This window comes from Pan troglodytes, chromosome 13, assembly GCF_028858775.2.
Source record: "Pan troglodytes isolate AG18354 chromosome 13, NHGRI_mPanTro3-v2.0_pri, whole genome shotgun sequence".
NCBI lineage: Eukaryota > Metazoa > Chordata > Mammalia > Primates > Hominidae > Pan > Pan troglodytes.
Window position 1 is genome coordinate 133,759,423 of NC_072411.2, and position 27,798 is coordinate 133,787,220.

The window sequence follows — 27,798 nt, forward strand, 5'->3', positions numbered from 1 at the left end:
GTGCGCGCGGTGTCCCAGGTCTTCGCGCCAGGTTGGCGCGGGAGAAGGCCGAGGTGCCCCAGAGTTCGAGGAGTTGGTGACGGTCACGCGGTGCGACGCTCCATGGCGGAGGGGCAGTCGGAAAGTGAATAGCAGTCATTAAAAGCGACCAGTCCGTAAGGGCGCGTGTGCCGGCGCCCTTACGGACCCCAGCGCTCGGGGTCGTTAAACCGTTTAAGTCGCGTCCCGCCCAGTGAGGGCTATGTTAGCGTCCTCGCCGTTTCCAGCCGTGAAGGAGGCACTGAGACGACAGCTGAGGGTCACTCCGTTAAGGCTGTCGCTGCTGTAGGGGCCCTCGCCCGCTGCGTGTTTGTGCCACCCAGCGTACTGGGTGCTTTTTCAAAATTTTATCATGGACGTCTCAAAACACACGTGTGACTTAGATGGTAAAAGTTTCATTTTTCATTTAAAGAAGTTAAGGCTCGGTAGTTAAGGTTTAATTCTCCATCACTTAATACTCTCGTAGTTTTTTGAGTTGGACTGTCATGAACATGTGCTCTCACAAGGCCTCATGGCCATTAACACCAGTAGCCCCAGTAGGAGGATCAAGCTCCTCGGAGTTAGCCCCATGTTGGAACTTGAACAGTGACACTTTGGGGATATTGTGTGTGTTTGGGGTATAGGGAAGGGTGATCTTGAGTAAGGAGCCCTGGCCTTATCCTAGCTTCAGAAAGACCCAAACTGGGAAAGAATGAGAATAGAAAAAACAATCTGCCTACCTGTTTTAGATTTGGTACCTCACCAAACTCTTGTTACCTAGCTAACTTTATGAGATTAGCCCAAATATTTTAAGAAAATATTATATATATCTGATCAAGAACAACTGAAGAAAAGGCAAAAGCCCATTTCATTTAAGAACAGATGCAGGGTTCAAATAAAGTATTAGCAAATTGAATCACCACTGCCTGCCAGGAAGTATTATTAAAATCAATAACAAGGACAGGATAAGTCACAAGCAAAATCCATAAATGTGCCAAAATATGGCACCTTGGCAGTTGAGAAAACCACAGAAGCAAGGTCTCTGTAATCTGCTCCCTCCCATAAAGCAGGGTCATAAAGGAATTCACTGGTCTACCTCATGTGAAGTAGGTTGTAAGACCCTCATTCCAGAGGAGTCTTGCGCCATACCTGGGGAGGAGAAGTGTCATGCAGAGACGCAAGAAAGAATCTGAGCCAACGGGCCATGCCGAAGTCTCCTCCCACCCCTATGTATGACCATTAGATGATGCCCCTTTTGTCCAATCATGTTTCTGCACAACTATCTACTTCTTTCATCAGACTTAGCATAAAAATACAGTTTTCTTTAGGTCATGGGGTCTTCGTTTCTTAAGGTTCCTGTGTCACATAAGACTTTAAATTTGTTATGCCTTTCTCTCATTAACCTTGTTATAGGGGTGTCAGCCATAACCCTTAAGATGGGAGAGGAAAATATTTTCTCCCCTACCAACGAAATGATGACAGATTTGACCACATTACAATTTACAACTTCTGGATGCAGGAGTTTCTATAAACCAATTTAAAACATAAGGAACAAATTAGAAATATTTGTAACATATACAAAACAAATTTAATATTGTAATATGAATGAAATACAAATCAAGAAAAAAAATGGCTGAAGGATATGAAAAGCCATTTTCAGGAGAAATTTGAGTGGCAAAGATATGAAGACATGCTCAACTATACAACCATTAGGGAAATGCAACTTAATAAGATACTTTATCTGTCAGAGTGACAGAAATTACGAGTGTTTGGGATTGTGGAGAAACTGGTGAAAGGGCAAATTGTTACAAACACTTGGAGAGAAATTTGGTAGTTTTAGTAAAGGTAAAAATACTCATTCCTTCCTTTAGCAAATCCACTTGCATGTGTCTAACCTAGAGAGCATTCAAACTGCTGGAGAGACATATACGTTAATCTTTATTGCAAACTTTGGGAGTTTTTTGTTGTTGTTGTTGTTGTTTGAGACAAGAACTTGCTCTCACCCAGGCTGGAGTGCAGTGGTGCCATCATGGCTCACTGCAGCCTTGACCTCCCAGGCTCAAGCAATCCTCCCGCCTCAGCCTCCTGAGTAGCTGGGACCACAGGCATGCACTGGTTAATTTTGGGGGTTTTTTTTGGGGGGGTGTTGTTGTTTCTGTAGAGATGGACTTTTGCCATGTTGCCCAGCCTGGTCTTGAACTCCTGGGGTCAAGGGATCCTCCTGCTTGAAGCCAGGAGTTTGAGACCAGCCTGGGCAACACAGCGAGATCTCATTTCTACCAAAAAAAAAAAAATTATCTGGGTGTGTGCCAGTAGTCCCAGCTACACAGGAGGCTGAGACAGGAGGATCACTTGAGCCCACCAGGAGTTTGAGGCTACAGTGATCCCACCACTGTGCTCCAACCTAGGTAACAAAGTGAGACCCTGTCTTTAAAAAACAAAAATAAAAAGTGTCTTTTAATTGTTGGTTTGTTTTGAATTAGGATTTTAAAATATCTACACATTACATTTAGTTGATATGTCTCTTTTTAAAAAAAAATTTTGAGATGGAGTCTCCCTCGGTCACCAGGCTGTGCAGTGGCTAAATCTTGGCTCACTTCGACCTCCTGGACTCAAGCAGTCCTCCCACCTCAGCCTCCCAAGTAGCTGGTGCACCACCACACCAGGCCAATTTTCTTTATTTTTCATTTTTTGTAGAGAAGAGATTGCCTTCTGTTACCCAGGCTGGTCTCAAACTCCTGGGCCCAAGTGATCCTCCCACCTTAGCCTCCCAAAGTGCTGGGATTACAGGCATGAGCCACCACGCCTGGCCGTTAAATCTTTTGAAAACCTATAATCGAGAACCTCCCCTTTAAAAACGCCTTTTATTTGTTGGAGAAACTGTCAGTTGTCCTGTAGAATTGTCTCTAATCTGGACTTGGTTGACAATCTTGTGGTTCTTTACCATATTCCTTCATCAGTGTTTTTGTAAACTAGAGGCTTGGTTAGATTCAGGTTCAGCTGTTTTGCAAGAATTCTTTTTGGTGCTGTGTACTTCTGTAATGTCCCTCTAGGGGGCACTTAACCACTTCAGATCTGGTTGTTCCACATTCAGTGGTGTTAAAATTGATCAGACAATTTGAGTGTTGCCAGCTTGATCCATCCAGGATAACGATCAACCTTCCACTAGATCATTTTAGGCCTTTTTTTGTTTGTTTTTGTCTTTGGTTTTTGGTTTTTTGGTTTTTTGAGACAGAGTTTCCCTCTTGTTGCCCAGGCTGGAGTGCAATGGCACGATCTTGGCCCACTGCAACCTCCGCCTCCCAGGTTCAAGTGATTCTCCTGCTTCAGCCTCCCCAGTAGCTGGGATTACAGGCATCTGCCACCACACCCAGCTAACTTTTTGTATTTTTAGTAGAGATGGGGTTTCACCGTGTTGGCCAGGCTGGTCTTGAACTCCTGACCTCAGATGATCTGCCCACCTTGGCCTCCCAAAGTGCTGGGATTACAGGCATGAGCCACCGCGCCTGGCCAGCAGTGTTGTTTTACAAAGCAAATGATTGGGGATAATCTGTTACTCATTAAATTTTTTTTTTTTTTTTGAGACGGAATCTTGCTCTGTTACCCAGGCTGGAGTGCAGTGGCACGATCTCAGCTTACTGCAACCTCTGCCTCCTCGGTTCAAGTGATTCTCCTGTCTCAGCCTCCTGAGTAGTTGGAATTACAGGCGCGTGCCACCACGCACAGCTAATTTTTGTATTTTTAGTAGAGACAGGGTTTTGCCATGTTGGCCATGCTGGTCTTGAACTCCTGACCTCAGGCGATCCGCCTGCCTCAGCCTCCCAAAGTGCTGGGATTATAGGCATGAGCCACCGCGCCCAGCCTACTCATTAAATTGAAGGGGGGTAATATGCAGGAAAATGATGGAATCAAATTGCCAGAATGTTAACAGCAGTTAATTTGGGTGTTGGGAATGGAAGTAATTTTTTTTGGTGGTTTTTTGTACTTTTTTCAAATTTCCTGAAATGCAAATAAAAGAAATCCTGCCTGAACACATCTAAAGGAGGTGAGACGAACAGGGAGAAAGACTGGAGGGAAGGTTCCAAGTCCAAGTTCCAGGAAGGGTGGCCAGGGAAGTCCACACGCCAGCAGTGATGATAGTGGACCTCAGTTGCTTTGCTTTTGTGTGTGCCTGTCCAGTGTTCATTCTGCCTCCTGACATCCCTCATTCCCTTTAGGCTCTCCACCTCCTCCCCTGATTCAGTTTTGGTGGAACTGCTTCCCTGGCCAAAGCTCAGGGGCCAGTCAGACCCTTCTCCCCAGGACTTGGGCACATCACCTCCTCCTGGAAGCCTTCCCTCGGCTGGGGCAGGTGCCTCTCTTCGATGCCTGAGTTCCAGCTGTCAAAGCACTTATATGCCAGTATGTTTATCTGCCCTCTCCTTCACCCCGCCTCAGCCTTGAAAAGTGCCTGGCACATGGTTGGTGCTCAATAAATGTTGGATGAATGATGCCTGTGTTGCTTAGAGCTGAAGAAGGGGCTTGAATGTTAGATTAAAAGATTCCAGAAACTCTTGTGGATGTTCCATAGGATGTGGCTGCAGCTTCCAGGCTCTTCAGTCTAATTCCAGCCCATGGCCTCTTCTTATTGACCAGGGCACACTTACCCAAGTTCGCCTTCCCTGAGTCCCCACTGTCCCGCACCTATGCGTCAGGACTTTGATCCTGCCCAGTCCCCAGTTTTCCTGCCCTGCCTTGTGCAGAAACTTGAATGTTAGGTTGGGGTATTGCCTTGAAGGGGCCACAGAAAGAACATTTACTTTAGAGAGTCACCACCACCCTCAGACTACACCTTGTAGATTTAGAAACCTGGACACCATTTGGAACGATGTTGCAGACTGTCAGTGTTTGCCTCTGAGTCTCATTTGTGTGCAGGCAGATTGTACATTCTTTCTTTAGAAATGTCAGTACCTCTCAGTCCAGTCTGACTTTGGCCTTAGGTCATTCTGACATGTAAGGATAATTAGCAGCAGAACCAGGAGTCACAGCTGGGCAGCCCAACCAGAGAGTCCTTGCTCACCACCTCCACACTCCACTCTACTAACTCAGTGTGTTAGAAGCACACTGGGGTTCTTTTCTTGTGCTGAAGAGGTTTAGACTGTTAGAAAAATGTAAGTATGAGCCAGGCGCAGTGGCTCTTGCCTGTAATCCCAGCACTTTGGGAGGCCAAGGCAGGAGGATCATTTGAGCCCAGGAATTCAAGACCGGCCTGGGCAACATAGTGAGACCCTGTCTGTATAAAATAAGATAAGAAGATAAGATAAAATAAAATAAAATAGTGTACGTATGTTTCTAGGATCAAATTCTGAAATCTGTCCTCATTTTTCCTGCCAGGAGGAGGAGGGGGATTAGAATAATTACAGAATATTACAGACTATAGTTTGCAGTTTAAAAGAAATCAATAATATTTGCTAATCTTAGAAACTGTAAAGATAACTGCTAGTAGAACAAACAGAATGTGTAACCTTCAAGCCAGTGGATAGATCAGTTAAGGTTCTTGGTTGCAAATGACTCCAGCCAACTTCAGCAGAAAAAGAACTTATTGAAATGCTCTCAGTAGCTCAAATATCAACAGGAAGGCAGGAAAACCTGGCTGAGAAAAAGGGCGGAACCCAAGACAGACTGGGCAGGATACTGCTGTCAGTGCTGCTGCCCCTGGACACGCCTGCCCCTGTTGTTGTGCGTCTTAGTGTCATTTGCTCCAGATACAGGTCCCACGTTGGGTCACCCAGCTGGCTTGGTCCATCATGTACCAATAGATGTCAGCAGTGGAGAGTGTCCAGAACTCTTTCACCCCTGTAAGTGGGAGACTGGGCTTAGTCTTCCACTGAGTCACACAGTGAGAGATTCCCCCCAATAAGAAAGGAGTTCACATGCTAGGGTGTGCCCCCTCTCCCCCACAAGGCAACTCCTCTCTACAAGGAAATTTGGTATATGTGCTGCTGAAGCCAGCACGCTACAAGGAAATTTGGAACAAGAACCTGATGGATCCATTAGAAGACAAGAATAGGGAAAGGGGAAGACTTGGAGAAGTGTACAAAAATGAGATAGGCTCCCAGATGCCAGGAATGATCTGGAAATGCCACCTGGTAATGAAGAGAACAGATGTGCAGTGCTACACACTTTACCTTTGCTGAGTAGATGCCTAACAGAAGGAAGGGTAGGCATATGCAGCTTTGTTTGTTGATGAGACTAATCTTGGACTTTCAATTTTCAAGGAAATTAAGACTTTTTCTGAGAAGCGAAGAATTATTCCAGTGTACTCACCCTCAGGAACGCTGGCAGAGTAGGGTAGATTAACTGATGGTGGGATCAGAAAAGAAGTGAAGCTCAGAGGAGGCTGATGGATTGGGAGAAAGCTGTCTAGAACCTGGAAGTCTAGATGAGGTTAAAGAATAAATATGGCCGGATGCAGTGGCTCCCGCCTGTAATCCCAGTACTTTAAGAGGCCAAGGGTGGGCAGATTGCTTGAGCCCAGGAGTTTCAAACCAGCCTGGGCAACATGGCGAGATGGTGCCTCTACAACACAAGAAAAACAATTAGCCAGGCATGGTGATGTGTACCTGTGGTCCTACTTGAGAGGCTGAGGTGGGAGGATTGCTTGAGGCGAGCAGGTTGACTGCTGCAGTGAGTCATGTTTGTGCCACTGCAGTCCTGTCTGGGTGACCAAGCAAGACCCCATCTCAAACAAAAATAAAAGAATAAATGTGTCATAGGAGCAGAGAGCAGGATAGAGGCAGTAGCAGTCAAGAGCTCACACTTTCTGAAATGGGAGAGCACCTGGAGGCACTGGGAGTGAGGATGTGACCAAGGGGCTAGGAGACTGGGGTGGGGTCTCCAGAGCTGCAGGAACCATCAGTAGCTGGCACCCAGGGCAGCAGTGGGGTCACCCATGGACTCTGACGTCACCCAGGAAAGCAGCAGGAGTGGAGAAGAGGGGAAGTAGAAAGGGCCTGAACTCCGCAGGAGGAGGAGGGATGTGGTGACCTCAGTCGGAAGGGGAGGTGACTTGAGCCCCAGATGAGCTAGATACTTTGAGAAGCATGGAGGCCTCCTGACCTGGGAGTAGCACTGGGGACCAAGGAGAATGCAGCCCCAGCATGACTGGTGCTTTTGCCAGGTCTTGCTTCTGCCCTTTCCGTTGCCATCCCTGTTTCTCAAGGGCTGAGTTCAGATCTGCTATTCCCGTTTTCCATGGGAACCAGTGACTGACAGGACCTGTTGCTGACATGCTGCGGAGACATACATGGTGCTCACAAAGGGGCACCCTTCTTTTTTTTTTCTCTCTTTTTTTTTTTTTTTTTTTTTGAGACAGGGCCTCACTCCAATTTGCCCAGGCTGGAGTACAGTAGCACAATTTTGGCTTACTGCAGCCTCGACCTCCTGGGCTCAGGTGATTTTCCCACCTCAGCCTTCCAAGTAGCTGGGACACAGGTGTATGCCACCACACCTGGCTACTTTTTGTGTGTGTGTATTGTAGAGATGGGGGTTTCGCCATGTTGCCTAGACTGGTCTTGAACTCCTGAGCTCAGGTGATCCACCTGCCTTGGCTTCCCAAAGAGCTGGGATTACAGGCATGAGCCACCACACCTGGCCCAGAGGGGCACCCTTCTAACAACCCCACTGCCCGTCCGCTTGCTGCCTGCACATGGAGGCCCTTCATAGTGCTGTCCAGGGTGCCTCGAGCATGAGGTGCCTCTGACTGTGGTTGAAGCAGGCCTCTGGGAGTCCAGAGCTGGTCTTGAGAAACAACTTCAGGGTCCAGCCTGCAGTTTGGGATCCGGCATCTCCCCCTCCCACCCCAAGGCTACTTCCCTGGGAGCTCAGGGGCAGCACTCAGGTGCTCACAGCTCTGCACAGCTTTTCACAGGCTCCTTTCTCTGCAGAATCTCCCTGCCCCTGCAGTCACTCCCCTCCCCTATCCCCCACCCTCCCCCAAGGCCCACTTCTTAGGAGCTGTCCCCACTCAGGGCTTGACTGTGTGCATTCAAGTCAGGGCAGGCTCAGGGCCCCCCACTGAGGAAACCACCTCCGTCAACCAGCCTCCCCTCAGCTCCCTCATCCACTCTCTGGCCTCCACGAGGTCCCCACTTCTCCCATTTTCTCCCATTGTCCTCAGTGTCCCCACTCCCCACCCCCAGCCTCTGTTGCTCTCTGTCCGGGAGCCCCTGTGCTTCTCCCAGAACTTGTCCACTGGGCAGGACTGACAGGATGGCTCTTCCTCCCCCGAGCCAGGGACTTAGTAGGCAGGGGGCATCCAGGCCTTCCTGGCCAGCATCTGGGAATTCACCCAGATGGTTTATGCGAGTCCTACTCCCCTGGGGCTGGCCAAGGCCCATCAGAGTGGATCCCATGAGTCAAATGAGTGCAAGCGTGAGCTTGGATAGAACATCCACTGGACAAAAGGCCAGATACAAAATTGCGTATGTGTATTGTGTATATAAAATAAAACCACCATATGACACATCACTAGGAGGAAACATGCCACTGTTACTGCTTCAGAGTAAAGTTATGGGTGGTTTTAATTTTTTCTTTCCTTTAGATTTAATCCTCTTTTTATAAAAATTGTGGTAAAATACACATAACATAAAATGTACCATCTTAACCATTTCAGTGTATAGTTCAGTATTGTTACGTATATTCATATTGTTGCACAACTGATCTCCAGAACTTTTTCATTTTGCAAAACTGAAACTCTTCACCCATTAAAGAACTCCTCACTTGCCCTTCCCCCTATTCCCTGGCAAGAGAGGTTTTACATTTTTAAAATTGTTTTCATTTTTGCTTATTTGCACTTTCCAAATTTTCTATCATGAGCATTTATTATTTTTATAATTGAATTTTTAAAACTAAACATCTGCAACCCTGTACCACGTCCTCCACTTTCTCGGCAGGGAGCATGAGCTATGGGCATGAGCTAGGAAGCTGTCTGCAGGGAGAACCCAGACAGACCCACCGAAGGTCATCCTCCAGCTCTCAGCCATGGAAGCCAGGGCTTCCTCTCAGGAGGACAAGACTCAGGACTGCAGCAGGACAAGTTTCCTCCATGAACTGAGTCCTGGCTGAGCAATGACTTGGCCTGCAGGGATTCAGAATGGGGCTCAGTTTCAAGGACTACTTGTCCCTGTCCCTCTTCTCACTGCATTGAGTTCGGCAGAACCCTCCACAGGGTCACTCCTTGCCCTTGGTTGGCCATGTCTCTTGCCCTCAGAGACCCTCTGGCCAGCCAAGTCCAATGCTCTGCTCACTGGACTCCCGAGCCAGCCTGCACGTATGTGAGGACGGAGGTGGGCTGTGGTGGTGGGGTCTGCTTGCATGCTGGCTTTGCCCCACTTGTGCTGGGAGAGGCTGGGGAGGGCATGGGGAGGTCAGGGAGGAAGTGGGGCTTGGGGTTGATAAAGATGCAGATAATAACTTCCGCCCTTTCAGTCTGAGGGTATTGTTGGTTTTATTATAAGCAGTGGCTTACACACACACAGAAAGAAAACCATAGCTAAAGTGCCAAAGCATGACACTGTGGAAAGCCAGCGCCTCTTTCATTTTTCAGGCAAGGAACCAAGGCCTAGAAAGGTGGACTGATTGGCCGGGTGTGGTGCCTCATGCCTGTAATCCGAGGACTTTGGGAGGCCGAGGTCGGCGGATCACCTGAGGTCAAGAGTTTGAGACCAGCCTGGCCAACATGGTGAAACCCCGTCTCTACTAAAAATTAAAAAAAATTAGCTGGGCATGCTGGGGCTCGCCTGTAGTCCCAGCTACTCGGGAGGCTGAGGCAGGAGAATCGCTTGAACCCGGGAGGCGGAGGTTGCAGTGAGCCAAAATCGCGCCACTGCACTCTAGCCTGGGCGACAGAGTGAGACTCTGTCTCAAAAAAAAAGAAAGGTAGACTGATATGCTTGATGGCGCATGACAAGGTGGTGACAGCAGGGCTGAGATTGGAACCAGGTCCCCTGGATCCCTGGGCCCCTGCCAGAACCTGAACAGGAACTGGGAAGGACAGTGAGGACCCAGTGGGACCGTTTCAGAAACTGGCAGTGGTGGCAGGGAGTCCCCAGAGGGAGGACTGCTGAGCCCCAGCTAACTGTGATATTTCTGCAGGGTAAGGATTTGAACTGGGGGAGTGGCAGTGGAGGGATAAGAAGCACAAGGTGTGGCGTCTGGTCAGTGTGAGTCCTCAGCAGTCAGGGATCCCTCCTCCTGCTGTTTCCCTCTGAGGGAAACTGAGGTGCTGGTCAGAATTTCTAGGCTGAACTAGGGACAGTACGTGAAGGCATCCCTGCAGAGGAAGGCAGATGTGTCTCCCCAGCTCCAGGTGACCCTCTGGCCCCTCCAGGTGAAGCCACTTTGAGGCTCCACTCAGGATGGATCGGTCTCTTGCTGCGCCTCTGGGCCATCGTTCCCAGCCAGGGGGTGGACCCAGCTGCCCAGGGAGCCCACATCACACAGGGTGCTGCCTGTGGTCATCCTGCTGAGGCTGTGGGAGCTGTGGCGGGGTCTGAGGCGATGGCAGCAGGCCCCGAGGCACAGGGCCTCCTGGAAGGTCTCTCGGAAGCGGCTGGACATGAGGCTATAGAGCACGGGGTTGGCCGCCGAGCCCAGGTAGAAGAAGATGCCGGAGATGACGTGCACGTGCTGGAAGGCCAGGTGCAGGCCATCTGTCCACTGTGACACGACGCTCCACATGACGCGGTCGGCGTGGAACGGGGCCCAGCAGATGCCAAACACCACGACCAGGACAACTGCAGGGACAGAGAAGGGAGGCCGAGTGCCCGCCCGAGGCCCCTCAGCTGCCTTCCTGGGCTTCAGTTTGGGTCACCCATTTTCACATCCTCTCCTATCCCACAGGCCACCCTCACCTATCACCCAGGTGGAAGTTTCTGGAAATTTGCCTGTTCTGGCCATGCCTCTCTCAGAGAGGCTGCCCTCACCATGGTCACTGACTGTGGGCAATGGGGCATATCCCTGCCTCTGACCACAGCCAATTGGACCAGGTGTGGACACCTAAGCCCAGCCGGCCCAATCAGATTCTCTCACCCTGGAATATGAAATTGGGTGACACTTAGCTGTGGCTGTTGAGCTTCTGGGGTGATACAAGCTGTGGGGCTAGGGCCACTCTGGATGCCCACTTGGGGGCCATGCTTGCTGATGCATAAGTACAGAAAAGAAGAATGGGGCACGTGCTCAGAGAGCGGCAGACCGGAGGTCATGGGGCCAGGGAGAGTGAGACACACACACGCATGCACACACACACACACATGCATGCACACACACAGACACACACATGCACGCACACACACACTGCCTGCCTTGGCCCCGGCCTTTTCAGCTCCAGCCCCCAGCTCCCCAAGGCCCATCTGAATGTCTTGCCCTGCACTAACCTGCCCCCCATCTTACTTGCCAGGCCCTTGCCCACCCCCTCCCTAACAAAAGGTAGGAGAGTTTGGCAAACCTTCACTCTTTCTCCCCAAATCCCTCCTGCCTTGTTCTTACCCAACTATGCCCTTCCCTGGGTCTCTGCCACAGGGTCAGCTGTGATTTTTGTTTCTTGGGTTTGCTGCTGCAACTCACTAGCTTTCCTGGGCAGTATCTTCCCCATCATACCTTAGCATGGTTTTCCTCATAATCCCAGATTTCAAAAAGGACGTTGCTCACAACCTCCCTGGCCCCTGGCCTGGTGCACAGAGGGCCATCGGAAAGTGGACAAGGGAGGGAGGGAGGGAAGAGAGAAGGCCAGCAAGCAGGAAGCCCACCTTCCAGGGGTGAGCCACCCCAGCTAAGCACCTACTGCAGACTCTGCCCACCCATGTTTTCAGGGAGGGGACGAGGTAGTAGGCAGGAGGCAGGGCAGCAGTGGGCAGCTGGTCCCGAGCACAGGCTTCACCGTGCAGAGCTGGGAGGCATGCACATAGCTCTGGGGTCAGCCCCGTTTCAGGAGCTGCACAAGAGACTGAGCTCTGGGACGGTGTCTGAGGGGCGAGAGGAGCGAGTCACTCTGGAGATGGGGTGGCCCCCAGTTAGCTGGCTCTGTCCAAAGTCTCAGTGGCCCTCTGCTGACCTGGCTCACCCCACTGGCCTGATTCAGGCTCTGCTGAGGTGGGGCTGAGCTGGGATGCAGGTAGGTGGATGGGGCGGATCTTTGATCAGCTTAGTATCAGTTTGTCTTGCTTCCCCAGGGCCACAGCTTTTGAAAAAGAGCCAGGTCCAGGCCACAGAGATCCAGAGCCTCATCCCAGTACCTTGGCCTGCCCTAATCCGCAGGTCTCTGGCCTGATCCCTTGTGCCTTGAGCCCGGCCTTCACAGACACGCCTCGGGATGGGGCTGTTTAGACAAATGGTCACTCCTGCGGTTCCCAGGGAACCGCAGACATGGCATGGGGGAAATTCAGCACCTGGCCTCTCCAGCACCCTCCTCCCCTTCTCTGGGGGACTTTGCTCCCCCCAGATCTCACTGTGTAGTTCCACTGGGGGCTGTGCACCTCGGCATCCTGCCACTCTGGCTCAGGAGGTGGGGCATGACCTAGGCCACGCCCATCAGAATCCTTCTTGGGATTTTTCACTCATCTCTAAGGAAAGACAGCAGTTCCTCAGGAAAGAAGATGGCGTGCCGGTGGCCATGCCTCACAGGCTGCTGCCGAGAAGAACAAGGCCAAGACACGTTAATAACCAAAGAGAGCCGGGTGCAATGGCTTATGCCTGTAATCCCAGCACTTTGGGAGGCTGAGGTGGGAGGATCACTTGAGACCAGGAGTTCAAGATCCGCTCTGGCAACATAGTGAGACCCCGTCTCTACAAAAATGAAAAAATTAGCTGGGCATGGTGGCACGTGCCTGTAGCCCCAGCTACTTAGGAGGCTGAGTGAGGTAGGAGGATCGCTTGAGCCTGGGAGGTTGAGGCTGCAGTGAGCCGTGGTCACACCACAGCCTGAGTGACAGAGCAAGACCCTGTCTCAAAAAAAAAAAAGAAGAGGAGAGACCTGAGACCTGGAGGGTCCAGATCCCATTTTCTGTCATCCTGGAGCCCAACCACATGCCCTGCCCTTTCTGTGTTTTGGTTCCAGAGCCAGGGCCCCAAGTTTAGCAGGGTCCTGGGCTTGGTTTAATGCTCTGTTGTTGCTGTCTTGACATTCTTATTCATTTTTGAAAAAGGGACCCTGAATTTTCATGTTGCACTGGACTCCACAAATTACACAATCCTACCGTTAGCCATTAACAGGTATTTTTGGTGTAAGATTCTAGTAGGGTAATCTAAATGAGTACACAGGAGTGCAACTCAGACACACACACACACACACACACACACGAGACTAGAGGAGTTCCTCGTCCCCCATAAACCCAGATACTCAGCCCCTTCTCCCAGGCCCCAGGAGCCCCAAACTCATACCCAGTGCCTGGCTCAGCCCCTCTTCCCAGCCGTGACACTTACACAGCATCTTGGTCACTTGTCTCCGGCCCCGATCGTGCTGCTGGAGCCTGCAGGTGTATCTGGACCTGGCTGCTGCAGAGCCCCTGCCCTTGGCCTCCTGCATGAGCAGCAGCCTCTCCCGCCGCAGTCGCAGCCCAATGAGCAAGTAGAGCACGCTCATGATGGCCATGGGCAGGCAGAAGAAGAGCAGCGCGGTGGTCTGCACTACAATGTTGTAGAGGGCCCGTGGGCGGACCAGCATGCAAACAGCTGAGTCTGGCACTGGGCCGCGGCAGGGCACGTGCAGCTGCCGGATGCCGTGCAGGCTGGTGTTGGGCAGGGAGCAGAGCATGGCAAGACCCCAGACGGCCCCAAGCACTCGGCGCACATGGGCCCGCGTCACCATGGACCTGGCCTGGAGCGGGTGCACCACGGCCACATAGCGTTCCACGCTCAGGGCAGTGACGTTGAGCACTGAGGCCAGGCAGACCATCTCAAACAGTAGCGTGCGGAAATAGCAGCCACCAACGCCCAGCAGGAAGGGGTAGTTGTGCCACATCTCATAGAGCTCCAGGGGCAGGCCCACCAGCAGCACCAGCAGGTCCGACACGGCCAGGCTGAAGAGGTAGTAGTTGGTAGGCGTGCGCATGGCCTTGTGGCGCAGGATGACCAGACAGGTCAGCCCATTGCCCACAGCGCCTACCACGAAGATCAGCAGGTATGTGGCACAGATGGGCATGAACAGCTCTGTCTGCTGGGGCCCCAGGTACTTGAGTCTCAGTGCCTCGTCAGTCAGGTTCAAGTCCTCAGGGTCAAAGTGCCCCCTGGCCGCACTGCCATTGCAAGCCATGGGGCTCCTTGCACCCCCTGGGTACAGGTCTCCAGGGAGGACAGAGCAATTGAGGCAGAGAGGAGTCTGTGGAACAGAGGGGAGAGATGCCCAGAAAGATCATTCAGGGAATGCTGGCTCTGTCCTCACTCATCAAGCCAAAGGTGACATTAGCGCTATGATGACCGTTATTTTAGGCACCACTGAGAAAGAAAAAACTCTTCCATCCACAAGTCAGAGATGTAAAAATAAGCTTGGTGCAGTGGCTCACACCTGTAATCCCAACACTTTGGTCGAGGCAGGCGGATCACTTGAGATCAGGAGTTCAAGACCAGCCTGGCCAATATGGTGAAACCCCGTCTCTACTAACAATACAAAAAGTAGCCGGGCGTGGTAGCACACGCCTGTAATTCCAGCTACTTGGGAGGCTGAGGCGGGAGAATTGTTTGAACCCAGGAGACAGAGGTTGCAGTGAGCGGAGATTGTGCCACCGGACTCCAGCCTGGGCAACAGAGAAAGACCCTGTCTCAAAAAAACAAAAAGCAAACAACGAAAAAGTAAAAATCTACATTAAAAAAAAAAAAACACATGGGGTTTTGATTTTAAATTTCATGATCTATTGGAACCTTTGAGTAAATGACAGATCTTGGGTGTCTCCTCTTTCAAGCAATGATGCTAGATGAGGCACTCGTTTGGGCATCTGTAAAATGGGCACAATGCCTGGTATTGCAGGGTCTTCAAGAGCAAGCGCTCAGGAAGCAACTGCCTGGATTCGAATCCAGCCTCCCCAGTTCCAGGCTGTGTGACCTTTAGCGAGGTAACCTCTCTGAGGCTGTTTCCCTATTAGGAGGATCCAGGGAGTTTAATCCATTAAAGGCATTAACACAGGGCCTGCCTGGCATACGGAAGGGCACGGGGATCACCCCCTTGCTCTGGGGACCCAGTCACTATGAGAGTCAAGTGAGGGAGTGTCAAGGCTAAACACTACAAATGCTTCATCCACAAGTTGATTCTTTTTTCTGTTTTCTGTCACCTGAACTGTTCAGTCTCCATATTTGACGCCCTTGGCACTGCCAGTTCTGGGGTTCCCTCTCCTCTATTGAGCCCCACACCCTTCCTCCCGCCCGCCCTCACCCCCGCTGCACAGCAGCGCGGGAGCCTCGGGAACCAGTTGGGAACGCGCAGGCGCCAGCCCGGGTTCAAGGGAGGCGCCCTGGTCCTCGAGGGAGGCGCCCTGGTCCTCGAGGAAGGGTCGCAAGCCCGCAGCCCCCCGGCGCCCCTGGCCGGAAGACACAAATGACCCGAGAAGTTGCGAGGCTCCCCGGTGGCAGGGACGGGGGGCGCCCCGACGGAGCCCTCGGACCCTTCCCGCCCTAGGACGACCCTGCCCACACCGAGCCCCGGCCCAGCTGCCGCGCCCTAGCCCACGCCGGCGCCTGCGCACCTACCATGCGGCCTGCGGCCCGCGAGACCCCGGCTTTCACCCTCCGAGCGACGGACACAGACGCGGCGCGGGAGCCAGTGGACTGACTGACAGCGGCCCCAGCCCGCGCCCCGACGCCCCGCCTGTCCGGCCGGGAACGCCGCCAGGGGGCAGTGCAGTCCCCGCAGCCCGGGCGGCGCCCCCTCCCGCACTGGCGGAGGACGCGGCCGTCGGAGGCGACGCTTCCACAAGCAGCGTTATCTGACGGAACCCTCACAACAACCCGTTTTACAGATGAGAAAACTGAGCGTCAGAGAGCCGCAGAGGAGGAGCCCGAGAGACCTGGGGCTCACATGTGATTCCCGCCCTCCAGCGTGCTGAGTTTAGCTTAACGCCGTCACGGTTCCCTGCGGCCTCCAGCTCCTCCTGCCCCCCATTCAGACCCACCTCCAAGGACAGGGACGGCCCACCAGCCCCTTGAAGTCGACATGCCCCGGTGCGGTTCATCCTCCCAGGCTCCAGGCCTCTTCTTCCGTCCCAAGGCCCATGATTGCAGCCTCCGCAGCCCCTCTCACCCGCTGCTCCCTTCGGGGCCTCCAGTCCCTGAGTCCAGGCGCTCGGCCCTGCAGGACTGGGCAAGAGCCCCCTATTCTCCCTCCAGTCCATCCTCCCACAGCCACCAACGACCATTACCCCCTCGAAACCCTTCCTTGGGGCCCCCCCACTGCCTTCTGAAAAAGAGCACACCAAAGTCTAGCCTGGTGGTGGACCTCCCCACTCCTCACCTGCCTCCCTGGGCCACCCTCTCCTCACCATTGTCCTCAGCCCCAAATACTGTCCCCCTTATCCGTTCAAATGTTCTTCTGCCCCCATCACTGTACCAAGGGTGGGGGTATAGACAAGGATGGAGGGAATTTAGGGAAGGGTTAAGAATGCCCAGCCACAGCCTCCTGCTCCCCCACACTGCCCACATGCAAATCCCAGTGCCTCACCTGCTCCCACTCCCTAGTCCTGCAATCAGCTCCTTAGCTGGAAGCTGTTTCATCAGAAACTTCTAGGGACCCTAGAAATGACGGATCACACAGAGTAAAATGCTGGTTCCGGGGCCTTTGCCCAGAGTTTTGTCTCCTTAGCCTGGGCAAGGCCCAGAAATCCTCATGTTTGACAAACGCCCTCTGGAGAGCCCCATGCCCCAGAATCACACTGAGGAGCACCAGGAGAGGTTACAAAGCCACAGGACCCCGAGAGGCCACCGTGAGCTCAGAAGCTCTGTGTGCCTCAGTTCCCCTTCCTGTAGAATGGGCTAACCACCATCGCCACTATTGTGAAGGTGACATGAGACACTGAGCGCCAAGATTCAGCACAGGGGCTGGCACATGGCCAACACTCAAGAAATGTGGGGTGGGATTGTCACCATTTAGTGGCAACTGGAAGCTCCTCCTTCCCCCAGCTTTCCTGCACCCTCCTCCTCCCCACTGCCCCCCAATTCCATAAGTCACTGTCTGGGCTTGGGGATGGGAGTTAGGCCCTCAAGGAGCCTGCACCAGGCCGGCCTTCCCAGGAACTCCACATGTAAACAGAGTCCCAGGCAGGGGACAGTTGTGGGAAGTGCAGGGGCACGTGGTCCTCAGGGCCTTGGGAGAAAGGATTCTGTGGTGCCCTGGGAATTAACTACTCAGCCCCTGATGAGCTAGTCCAGGAGAAATCCTCAGTAACAGGGCTGCCAGCACAACAGACGGGCAAGGAGGGATGACATCACTCAGCAACAGAGCCCACTGTGGCATCACAGGCTGCTCTTAGCAAGTGAGGAGCATTTGGACCCCAGCCCTTCACTGGAACACACACGCACATGCACATGCATGTACACACACATACGCACACATGCATGCACACATCACTCTGCACATACCACACCACACACACGCACACACACATACCACTCTGCACAGACTCTGAGCAGTCCAAAAGTCCCTGTGGACCCTTTGGTTCACACAACCCTGGAGGGGATGGGGAAGGACCCACCCAGCCTTGCAGAGGCAGAATGACTCTTGCCAGTCAGGAATTCCTACAGCGGGTTGCATCATTCACATAACATTAGCAGCCATCAAAGGCTAAAGAGCAGCCCCCAAAAAGGAGAGGCTCAGTGGCCACAATGGCTGTGGCCCCTCACTTCCGCACTGTGCAGAGGGCCCTAGGGGCCCTGGCCTCTGGGCCTGAGCTCAAGGCCACCACGATAGTGTCCCATCAGAAACGTATGACATCCTGCTGCTCCTGCTCCGTCCTGAGGTGGCATCCCCCAGTTTTCTGGGTGTACACATCCATCTCCTAAGCTTGGCTGGTGGGCGTCTGCCCAGATGAGGGGGCCAAGGACCCAACTCTGCACAACAGCAAATGCATTCAGGGAGGGCCACTGGGACCTCCAGGAGCTGCTGAGATACCACCCAAGTCCCAGGCGTGTGCAGGACTCATGGGGCCAGAGGCATGTAAGTAGCTCCGTATCCCCTCCTCATCCTGCTGAGTCCCTGAGAGCCAAGAGGGGCTGCTTAAACTCAGGCCAGGCTTAAACCAGAACCTTCTCAGCCTTGGGCTGACCAGCAGCCCCTGGCAAGCCCATGGTTCCCCCAGAAACGCCCCAGCCCCACCCCACTTACTGCCTACAGAGGGGAGGCAGAGAGGATGAGATGAGCTTGGGGACACTGTAGCTCTAGACAGGAGGGAGGCACTGTTCTGCAGCCTGGGCAATGGGGATCACCCAGGACCCCCATCACTAGGCTTCATTGGGCAAACATGGAGAACAAGAACAGTAAATATCCGAAGCAAGTGAGAGTCGCTGTACCCATCTGGGCACCTCCCAAAGTCAGAGAGCTCCCTACCCAGCTCTGCTCTGTGGGGTCCCAGCCTGGCCATGGCCAGGAGCTAGAGGAGGATGGTCTGGGCCCCTCAGGTGATGGGGTTCCGAACTTGGGGGCTGGGATTGCACCTCAGGGAGCCACGTGGCTTTTGTGTGATCATGCACCCATGCTCCCTGAGCCACCAGCCCTGGTCTGCTCACAGAAACTGGTGGGAGAGATGGTCAAGCCAGGCAGGGAACATGGTGAGTACAGGCTTTGGAGGCTGTGAGGCCAGAGTGAGACTCCGCATTCTGCCAGCGTGGCCTCAGATAAGCCACTTTGTGCTTCAGGCCTCAGCTTCTTTGCCTGTTAAACACAAACATAGCCCCTGTCCTTCAGGGATGCCATGAGGATTAAGAGCGATAATGTGGGTTTAAGCACTCAGTGCAGGGTTGAAGAGCCTGGAATTCTCTGGAAGATACCAGAAAGCTGCTGGGAGGCAGGGCTGGGGTGGGAGCTGTCCTTAGTAGGGTTTGGAAGGGCAAGGTCCCCAGCACCCCGGGAAGGAGAGCTGAGTCCCAGTGGAAAGGAGCACACAGGCTTGCAGGGAGCCCAGCCACAGTGCAGGCAGCCGGGGCCCTGCAGCCAGGTGGGGACCAGCAGCGGAGGAGACCTCCGGGGAGCATCGCCCCTGCCTCTCCTGCTCCTAGAGGGGACCACTGGGGACTGTCTAGCCCCTTGCCCCCTGAGGGCTGTGAGGCCTGTTCCTGAGCTCGCCCAGAGACAGCCAGCTCACAGGCTTCAGGCAGGGTGCTGGGCACAGGGAGCCGGTCACCTCCTCACAGGGGCTCAGCCTGTGTACCAGGCCCCAACCTCCGCTTGTGGCCAAAGGGAGGACATGTTCAAGTCACACAGTGAGAAGGCCAGAAAAAGCCTGTGTCTCTCATGTCTAGGGCCTGTGTGTCCCTCATGCTACCCTGGACTGGGGCCAGATCTTACTGTGTGCCCACAGGGTGCTCCTGGCACCTACTCCTCCAAGCAATAAAGGCCACCCTCAAGTCCACCAGCCTTCCCAGCTAACACACCACACTTGGGTGTGTTACAGAAGCTCCTCTTGGGGTCTTCCCATTTATAAATTCTCATAGTCATGATCAGAGGGAGGTTTCAGAACAAAAGTTTCTCCCCCTGCAACAGGGGACCAGCATCAGGACTCAGGAACTTGTTAGTCTCCAGCAGTTTGCTGTGTTTGATTTAGTAGTTTTTTTTCTTTTCCCTTTTAACTTTTTTTTTTTTCTGAGACAGAATTTCACTCTTGTTGCCCAGGCTGGAGTGCAATGGTGTGTGTGATCTCAGCTCACTGCAACCTCCACCTCCCCGGTTCAAGCAATTCTCCTGCCTCAACCTCCCAAGTAGCTGCGATTACAGGTGCGTGACACCACACTAGGCTGATTTTGTATTTTTAGTAGAGACATGGTTTCGCTATGTTGGTCAGGCTGGTTTTGAACTCCTGACCTCAGGCGATGCATCCACCTTGGCCTCCCAAAGTGCTGGGATTACAGGTGTGAGCCACCGCGCCCAGCCCTGACCTTTTTAACCTTTTATGTTAGCATTATTTCAGACCTACAGGAAAGTTGAAAGAATAATACAAAGGATTCCTATATTTTTGGGGGACTGTGAGAGTCAGTTGCAGACATAATGCTTCTTTACCACTAAATGCTTCTGTTCTGGTTGAGTTTAGAAGTGTTCTATGAATACCATTAGTTCCCCCTGTCCAATAGGCAGTAGCCTACCAGGGAGTAGGTGTTAAGGAGGCAGTCCGCCTGGCAGGAGTAATATTTTATCACCAACATTGTTTAGAATCACTGGCACATCGTGCCACTTTTTAAAAAGCAGGCCACTTTTAGTCAGTTCAACAACTCTTTTCCAAACCTTCTCCATTATTGCCTGTTCCCAAGGCAGGCTGCTGCCACAGCCAATAGATACTAAAGCAGTAAATATTCAGAGTGCGAGGAAGGTCAGCATTACAAAGGGAATAACATTAAATTGGAGGAAATATATCAAAGAACCGGAAAGTGGTGATGAAATGACAGTGGTGCACGCATACGGAATGCGTCTTTCTAGGGTTGGGGTGTTCTTAGGAACAAAGACTGAATCAGGAGGTAAGTACACAGTGCTGGGCCTCTCAACAGCAACTGCTGGACACAGGGAAAGGGGACCAAAGGCAGGTGCACTGAGGGTGTGTGATGGAGGAGCGGGCACCAGCATGGGCACAGTTGGCCTAAAGCTAAGAGAAGGCCAGGTATGTGAAGACTGAAAGACAGGGTGCCAGAAGATCCTCCTGTTGAATTGTTTTTTTGTTTGTTTGTTTGTTTTTGTTTGTTTTTTTGAGACAGGGTCTCACTCTGTCACCCAGGCTGGTGCAGTGGTGCGATCTCGGCTCACTGCAGCCTCAACCTGCCTGGCTCAATCGATCCTCCCACCTCAGCCCCTCAAGTAACTGGAACTACAGGCATGCGCCACCATGCCTGGCTAATTTTTGTATTTCTTGTAGAGACGGGGTTACACTATGTTGTCTAGGCTGGTCTTGAACTCCCGGCCTTAAGTGATCCACCCACCTCGGTCTCCCAAAGTGTTGGGATTACAGGTGTAAGCTACTGCAACAGGTAAGGATCTTGGTTTTCAAAAATCAAAACTGGCTCCAGCTGATTTAGGCCGGATTTCCTGAAAAACATCCGGCAGCTCACAGAATCAACAAGAAGGCTGGAGGGGCAGGGAGACGGTGGGGCTGCAGCTAGAAGGGTTGGCAGTGTGACCCGGCATCCCGTGGACACTGGCCCCAGGCTGGGACCATGTCCCCGCCTTTTGAAGCACTTGCCCTGGACCCCCTGCCCCGGGGTGAGAGACAGGATGCCACAAAGTCAGGTCCTGCTGCTGCACTCTCGCTGCATGGGTCGGGTGAGCATGGGTCCTGCAGCCTTCTGGAGGGGAGGAGGGGCAGATTCCCCACCCAGTGGGTCATCCACAGCCCCTGGCAGACAGCCCAGGTGCCAAGCAGCCAGAACAAACCACAGATGACCCTGCCACTCAGGGATTCAAGCCCTTGTCAAAGGCACCCAGCCTCAGAGAGGGTGGCAGACGGCTAGTGTGAGCACAATGGAGTCACAAGGCATTGTGAGACCCAGGGTTGGGGGACAGCTTGTCCCAGCAGGCTTATAAGGTTGGCAAAACCATTTTGCAAAAAGATGCCCAGGAGAACTTTAGCATCTGTTTATGACTTTTTTTTTTTTTTTTTTTAAGACAGGGTCTTGCTTGTCACCCAGGCGCTGGAGTGCAGTGGTGCGATCACGTCTCACTGCAGCTCTGACTTCCCAAGCTCAGCTGATCCTCCCACCTCAGCCTCCTGGGTAGCTGAGACTACAGGCACACACCACCATGCCCACTAATGTTTCTATTTTTTTCGTAGAGATGAGGTTTCACCATGTTGCCCAGACTGGTCTCGAACTCCTGTGCTCAAGGGATCTACCCACCTCGGCCTCCCAAAATGCTGGGATTACATGCGGGAGCCATCGTGCTTGGCCTGTGTATGATTCTTGTATGCATAAATTATTACTATGATGGCTGCCAAATGGTGATTCTAAACCCCATCATCCCTTCATTTCCGAGCTGACTTTGACTAGAAGGAGAAACTTCCTCTTATCACTTTTATTTATATCCATGTGGACCCATGATTTCTTATTCTATTCAAAGGATACTAATTCATTATCATTATTTGTGTTGATGTTCAAATTTGTCCCAGATTTGACCAGTGGGAGCCCCTTCAAGTTGGATCGTGTATCCTTTTGATGTGTCATTATGAATATTTTGTATTTTCTGGCACAATACAATGTTCTAGGCTCATCTCCTATTTCTCTGGGCTATCCTGGAATAAGCCATTTTCCAAGGAGCTCTGGCTCCTTTAGTGGAGAATAATGGAAACCAAGATCAGCCGGGCGCAGTGACTCATGCCTGTAATCACGCCTGTAATCCCAGCACTTTGGGAGGCCGAGGCGGGCAGATTGCTTGAGCCCAGGAGTTCAAGACCAGCATGGGCAACATGGCGAAACCCCCATCTCTTCCAAAAATACAAAAACTAGCCAGGTGTGGTGGTGCATGCCTGTAGCCCAAGCTACCTGGGAGTCTAAGATGGAAGGATCACCCAAGCCCAGGAAGTCAAGGCTGTAGTGAGCTATGCTTGTACCACTGCACACAAGTGTAGGGGACAGAGCAAGACCCTGTCTCAAAAAATAAATAAATAAATAAATAAAGGACAGGCGTGGTGGCTTACACCTGTAATCCCAGCACTTTGGGAGGCCGAGGTAGGTGGATCACCTGAGGTCAGGAGTTCAAGATCAGCCTGACCAACATGGTGAAACCCCGACTCTACTAAAAATACAAAATTAGCAGGGCATGGTGGCGCTTGCCTGTAATCCCAGCCACTTGGGAGGCTGAGGCAGGAGAATCACTTGAACCCCAGGAGGCAGAGGTTACAGTGAGCTGAGATCACACCATTGCACTCCAGCCTGGGCAACAAGAGCGAAACTCTGCTTAAAAAAAAAAAAAAAATATATATATATATATATATATATATGTAATAATAGTCATGAGATCTGGGTCAGATCTGGTGGTAATGAAATCAGTGCTCAAGATCTGGGTGCTGAGTGTGCTCATTACTGTTGGGTTGTTGCTGCTCCCAGACCCTCCAGTGGGCAGAGCTAGGGAATATATGTATGTATAAATATATAGATATATACACACATACTGTATATACTGTATGTATACACACATATATATTGATACTTTTTTTTTTTTTTGAGATGGAGTTTTGCTCTGTCACCCAGGCTGGAGTGCAGTGGCATGATCTCAGCTCACTGCAACATCATCTCCCGGGTTCAAGCGATTCTCCTGCCTCAGCCTCCCAAGTAGCTGGGATCACAGGCACCTACCACCACATCCGGCTAATTTTGTGGGTTTTTTTGGGGTTTTTTTTTTTTGTTTTTTTTTTTTTTTAGTATTTATTGATCATTCTTGGGTGTTTCTCGGAGAGGGGGATGTGGCAGGGTCATAGGATAATAGTGGAGAGAAGGTCAACAGATAAACACATGAACAAAGGTCTCTGGTTTTCCTAGGCAGAGGACCCTGCGGCCTTCCACAGTGTTTGTGTCCCTGGGTACTTGAGATTAGGGAGTGGTGATGACTCTTAACGAGCATGCTGCCTTCAAGCATCTGTTTAACAAAGCACATCTTGCACCGCCCTTAATCCATTTAATCCTGAGTTGACACAGCACATGTTTCAGAGAGCACGGGGTTGAGGGTAAGGTTATAGATTAACAGCATCCCAAGGCAGAAGAATTTTTCTTAGTACAGAACAAAATGGAGTCTCCTATGTCTACTTCTTTCTACACAGACACAGTAACAATCTGATCTCTCTTTCTTTTCCCCACATTTCCCCCTTTTCTTTTCGACAAAACCGCCATCGTCATCATGGCCCGTTCTCGATGGTCGCTGTCTCTTCGGAGCTGTTGGGTACACCTGCAGAAAGGCTGTCACTTCACACTTGGAAGATTGCACAGCAGCCAGGCAGAGGTGCTCCTCACTTCCCAGACGGGGCAGCCGACGCCCGGCTAATTTTTGTATTTTTAGTAGAGACAGGGTTTCAGCATGTTGGCCAGGCTGGTCTCAAACTCCTGACCTCAGGCTATCTGCCCGCCTTGGCCTCCCAAAATGCTGGGATTACAGGCGTGAGCCACTGCACCCAGCCTGATACTTATTTTTATATCTATCTATAAATGTTGAAAAGCATGCACTGACATCAGTACCTGTAATTCCAATTTGACACCACAGCATTCATCCCTACGACACCTCCCTGAGAGGAAGAAACTCGTCTTCTGTTATTTTCGCCATATTTCCTCTTCGGGCCAACCTCCTCAGTGTGTAATTCACCTTCCGTTGCTACCATCACTGCCCCTACCAGACCCCTCCTAACCTAATCTGAATCCTCACTCTGAGCTGTTGCCCACTCACTGCATAGACACACTTCTCATAGCACCCAGGCTCCCAGGTAGAAGGAAACACGCTCCATCACTGTACATGGGAATGACAGCATTTCTAGAGGACAAGTTTAGCAACAGCTACCAATATATAGAAGTCTATCCTTTTGGCTCTGAAACTTTACCTGTAGAAATTTACAGAAAAAAATAGTAGCTCAGGCCAGGCACAATGGCTTACACCAGTAATCCCAGCACTTTGGGAGGCTGAGGCGGGCGGATCACTTGAGGTCAGGAGTTCGAGACAAGCCTGGCCAACGTGGTAAAACCCCAACTCTACTTCAAAAAGTACAAAAATTAGCTGAGCCTGGTGGTGCGTGCCTGTAGTCCCAGCTGCTGAGGAGGCTGAGACAGGAGGATCACTTGAACCGGATCATGCCACTGCACTCCAGCCTGGGTGACACAGCAAGACTCCCAACTCAAAAATAAATAAATAGTAGCTCAAATATAGAGAGATAAGTGGTACTAGTTATAACCTTGTTGTGATAGGGAAAAATTGGAGACCACATGAATTTTCCTTGTCTTAGCCCCCTAGAGACTTGTCTTTGTCTTAGCTTCTGAAAGCAGAGTGTCCCACATGCCTGCTAGAACCATCTCCCTGAAAGATCAGATAGTTTGTGGATAACTGACTTCCTCCAGAGATGTTAACTTTGCAGCCCTTTCTGGCTGTGTTTGTACAAGGGTCCAGAGGGCTCCTGGGTATCAGAGAAGGTCCTGGGGCAGAAAACAAAGATGCAAGGCGCCAAGCTGAGTTGGGACTCTTTTTCTGTAGATGCAGCTGGAATCAAAGTCCCACCAAGGGGAGGAGACAGGGACCCCAAAGGCACCTGCTATCTTTATCAATAGAGAACAGACAATAATGGGACACCAGTGCTGTGGAATGGTGTGCAGGCGTTTGAAGGAGGGAGGTCAGGCCACACAGGCTGTCCTGGAAAGGCATCCAGGCAAGGTATGTTGCCAAGAGAAACCTGTAAAGAATGTAATGACATGGAGGGTTGGATTTCAGATATGTAAATTACAGGGTGGGCTTTTTCTTTTTTTCTTTTTTCTTTTTTTTTCATTTTGTTTTGTTTTGTTTTGACACAGAGTCTCGCTCTGTTGCGCAGGCTGGAGTGCAGTGATGTGATCTCAGCTCACTGCAACCCTCTCGGGTTCAAGTGATTCTCCTGCCTCAGCCTCCTGAGTAGCCTGGATTCTAGGCATGTACCACCATGCCCAGATAGTTTTTGTATTTTTAGTAGTGATGGGGTTTTGCCATGTTGGCCAGGCTGCCTTTTTTTTTTTTTTTTTTGAGACAAAGTCTAACTCTGTCACCTAGGCTGGAGTGCAATGGAATGATCACGGCTCGTTGGAGCCTTGACTGCCCAGGCTCAAGCCATCCTCCTGCCTCAGCCTCCTAAGTAGCTGGGACTACAGGTGCACCACCACACCCAGATAATTTTTTATTTTACTTTATTTTATTTATTTATTTATTTATTTATTTATTTATTTATTTATTTTTGAGACGGAGTCTCGCTGTGTCACCCAGGCTGGAGTGCAGTGGCGCGATCTCAGCTCACTGCAAGCTCCGCCTCCCGGGTTCACGCCATTCTCCTGCCTCAGCCTCCCGAGTAGCTGGGACTACAGGCGCCCGCCACCACGCCCAGCTAATTTTTTGTATTTTTAGTAGAAACGGGGTTTCACCATGTTAGTGAGGATGGTCTCGATCTCCTGACCTCGTGATCCACCTGCCTCGGCCTCCTATTTTTTATTTTTCATAGAGATGGGGTCTCGCTATGTTGCCCAAACTGGTCTCGAATTCCTGGGCTCAAGTAATCCTCCCACCTCAGCCTCCCAGAGTGCTGGGATTACAGGCATTCACCTGGCCCTTAGTCACATTTTCTTTTCTCTAGCTAGCTTTACTGTAAAAATATAGTACATAATACACATAATATACAAAATTCATGTTAATCAACTGTATGTGTTATCTATAAGGCTTCCAGTCAACAGTAGGCTATTAGTAGTTAAGTTTGAGGGGAGTCAAAAGTTATACACGGATATTCAACTGCACATGGGGTCATCATCCCTAACCCCCACTTTGTTCAAAAGTCAACTGTAATTCAAGAAGTCCTGGAGGGAGGCTGAGGCAGGAGAATGGCGTGAACCCGGGAGGCAGAGCTTGTAGTGAGCCAAGATCATGCCACTGCATTCCAGCCTGGGTGACAGAGCGAGACTCCGACTCAAAAAAAGAAGTCCTGGGGCATCTGCAGAAATAACTGTGGACCAACTACAGGAGGAGCAGATAAGAATTAGTTTCGACCACAAGATTGGGAACAGATCAAGGGCACGGCATATTCATGCACAGGAGGGGATGGATATTGGCATCAGAGCAAGTATTGAGCTGTGGTGGCCTCTCAGTGAGGACGGAGGACACAGGAGACCCACTGTGGGACTCGATGTGATCACTGGCTTCCCTTAGACATTTGCAGACATGGCTTGAACGTGCTGACAGCTCCTCTCTCCGCCTGGGGGTGCTATTTAGCACAGTGGAGTGTCTTCTGTATGTGCTGATTTAGGCCAGAGTGCCAGGGAGTTAACACCCAGGAACACGCTCCTTCTAGGGGTGGCACTAGTAGAGAAATGCGCCATGAGCAGCCAGCATCCACGATGGCCCCAGCGATCCCCGCGTCCTGGTGTGCACACCCTGGTGTAGTTGCCTCCCACATTGAACAGGGCTGAACTGTTCTACGGGATATTGAGGAAATGACAGCATATGCCATCCAAGGCTAGATCATAAAAGCATTGTGAAAACTAAATTGAGCAAAGGACTTGAATAGACATTCCTCTGAAGAGGTTATACAAACGGCCAGTAAACACGTGAGAGGGTGCTCATTATCACTCATCATTAGGGAAATGCAAATCAAAACCACAATGAAAAACAAAATACCACCTCGCATTCATTAGGTTGACTACTATTTTTTAAAAACCAGAAAACAACAAGAGTTGCTGAGGATGTGGAGCAATTGGAACCCTTATGCACTTGTGCGCTGTCATCGGGAATGCAAAATGGCATCACTAGAATGGAAAACAGCACAGCAGTTCCTCCAAAAATTAAAAATAGAATTATCATATGATCCAGCAATTCCACTTCTGGGCATATACCCAAAACATTTGAAAGCAGGAACTTGAAGAGATATT

At 51.3% G+C, this 27,798-nt stretch overlaps 1 protein-coding gene and 1 long non-coding RNA gene across 3 annotated transcripts; one reads left to right on the plus strand and one right to left on the minus strand.

Moving 5' to 3' along the window:
* Positions 1 to 9,488: 9,488 nt before the first annotated feature.
* On the minus strand, positions 9,489 to 16,478 carry NMUR1 (neuromedin U receptor 1). The gene is made up of 3 exons (XM_001140471.5): positions 15,733 to 16,478; positions 13,477 to 14,371; positions 9,489 to 10,793 (listed from the first exon to the last, which is right to left on the minus strand). The coding sequence occupies exons 1-3, from the start codon at positions 15,733 to 15,735 to the stop codon at positions 10,411 to 10,413; spliced, it is 1,281 nt and encodes a 426-aa protein (XP_001140471.2). The 5' UTR covers positions 15,736 to 16,478; the 3' UTR covers positions 9,489 to 10,410.
* An 852-nt stretch (positions 16,479 to 17,330) lies between these two features.
* Positions 17,331 to 22,913, plus strand: LOC129143438 (uncharacterized). Of its 2 annotated transcripts, none has more exons than XR_010149919.1 (4): positions 17,331 to 18,190; positions 19,841 to 19,963; positions 21,090 to 21,201; positions 22,002 to 22,913. It is a non-coding gene; the product is annotated as an uncharacterized LOC129143438 (long non-coding RNA). The 2 variants fall into 2 exon arrangements; XR_008546876.1 differs by having other exon boundaries at positions 17,336 to 18,190; positions 19,862 to 19,963.
* The last annotated feature ends 4,885 nt before the right edge of the window (positions 22,914 to 27,798 follow it).

What these genes read in the sequence shown, in the direction of transcription:
- NMUR1 (XM_001140471.5), bottom strand. An exon ending in ACAAGTGACCAAGATGCTGT is followed by an intron (nt 10,794 to 13,476) that starts GTAAGTGTCACG and finishes CTGTCCCTGCAG; the next exon opens with TTGTCCTGGTCGTGGTGTTT.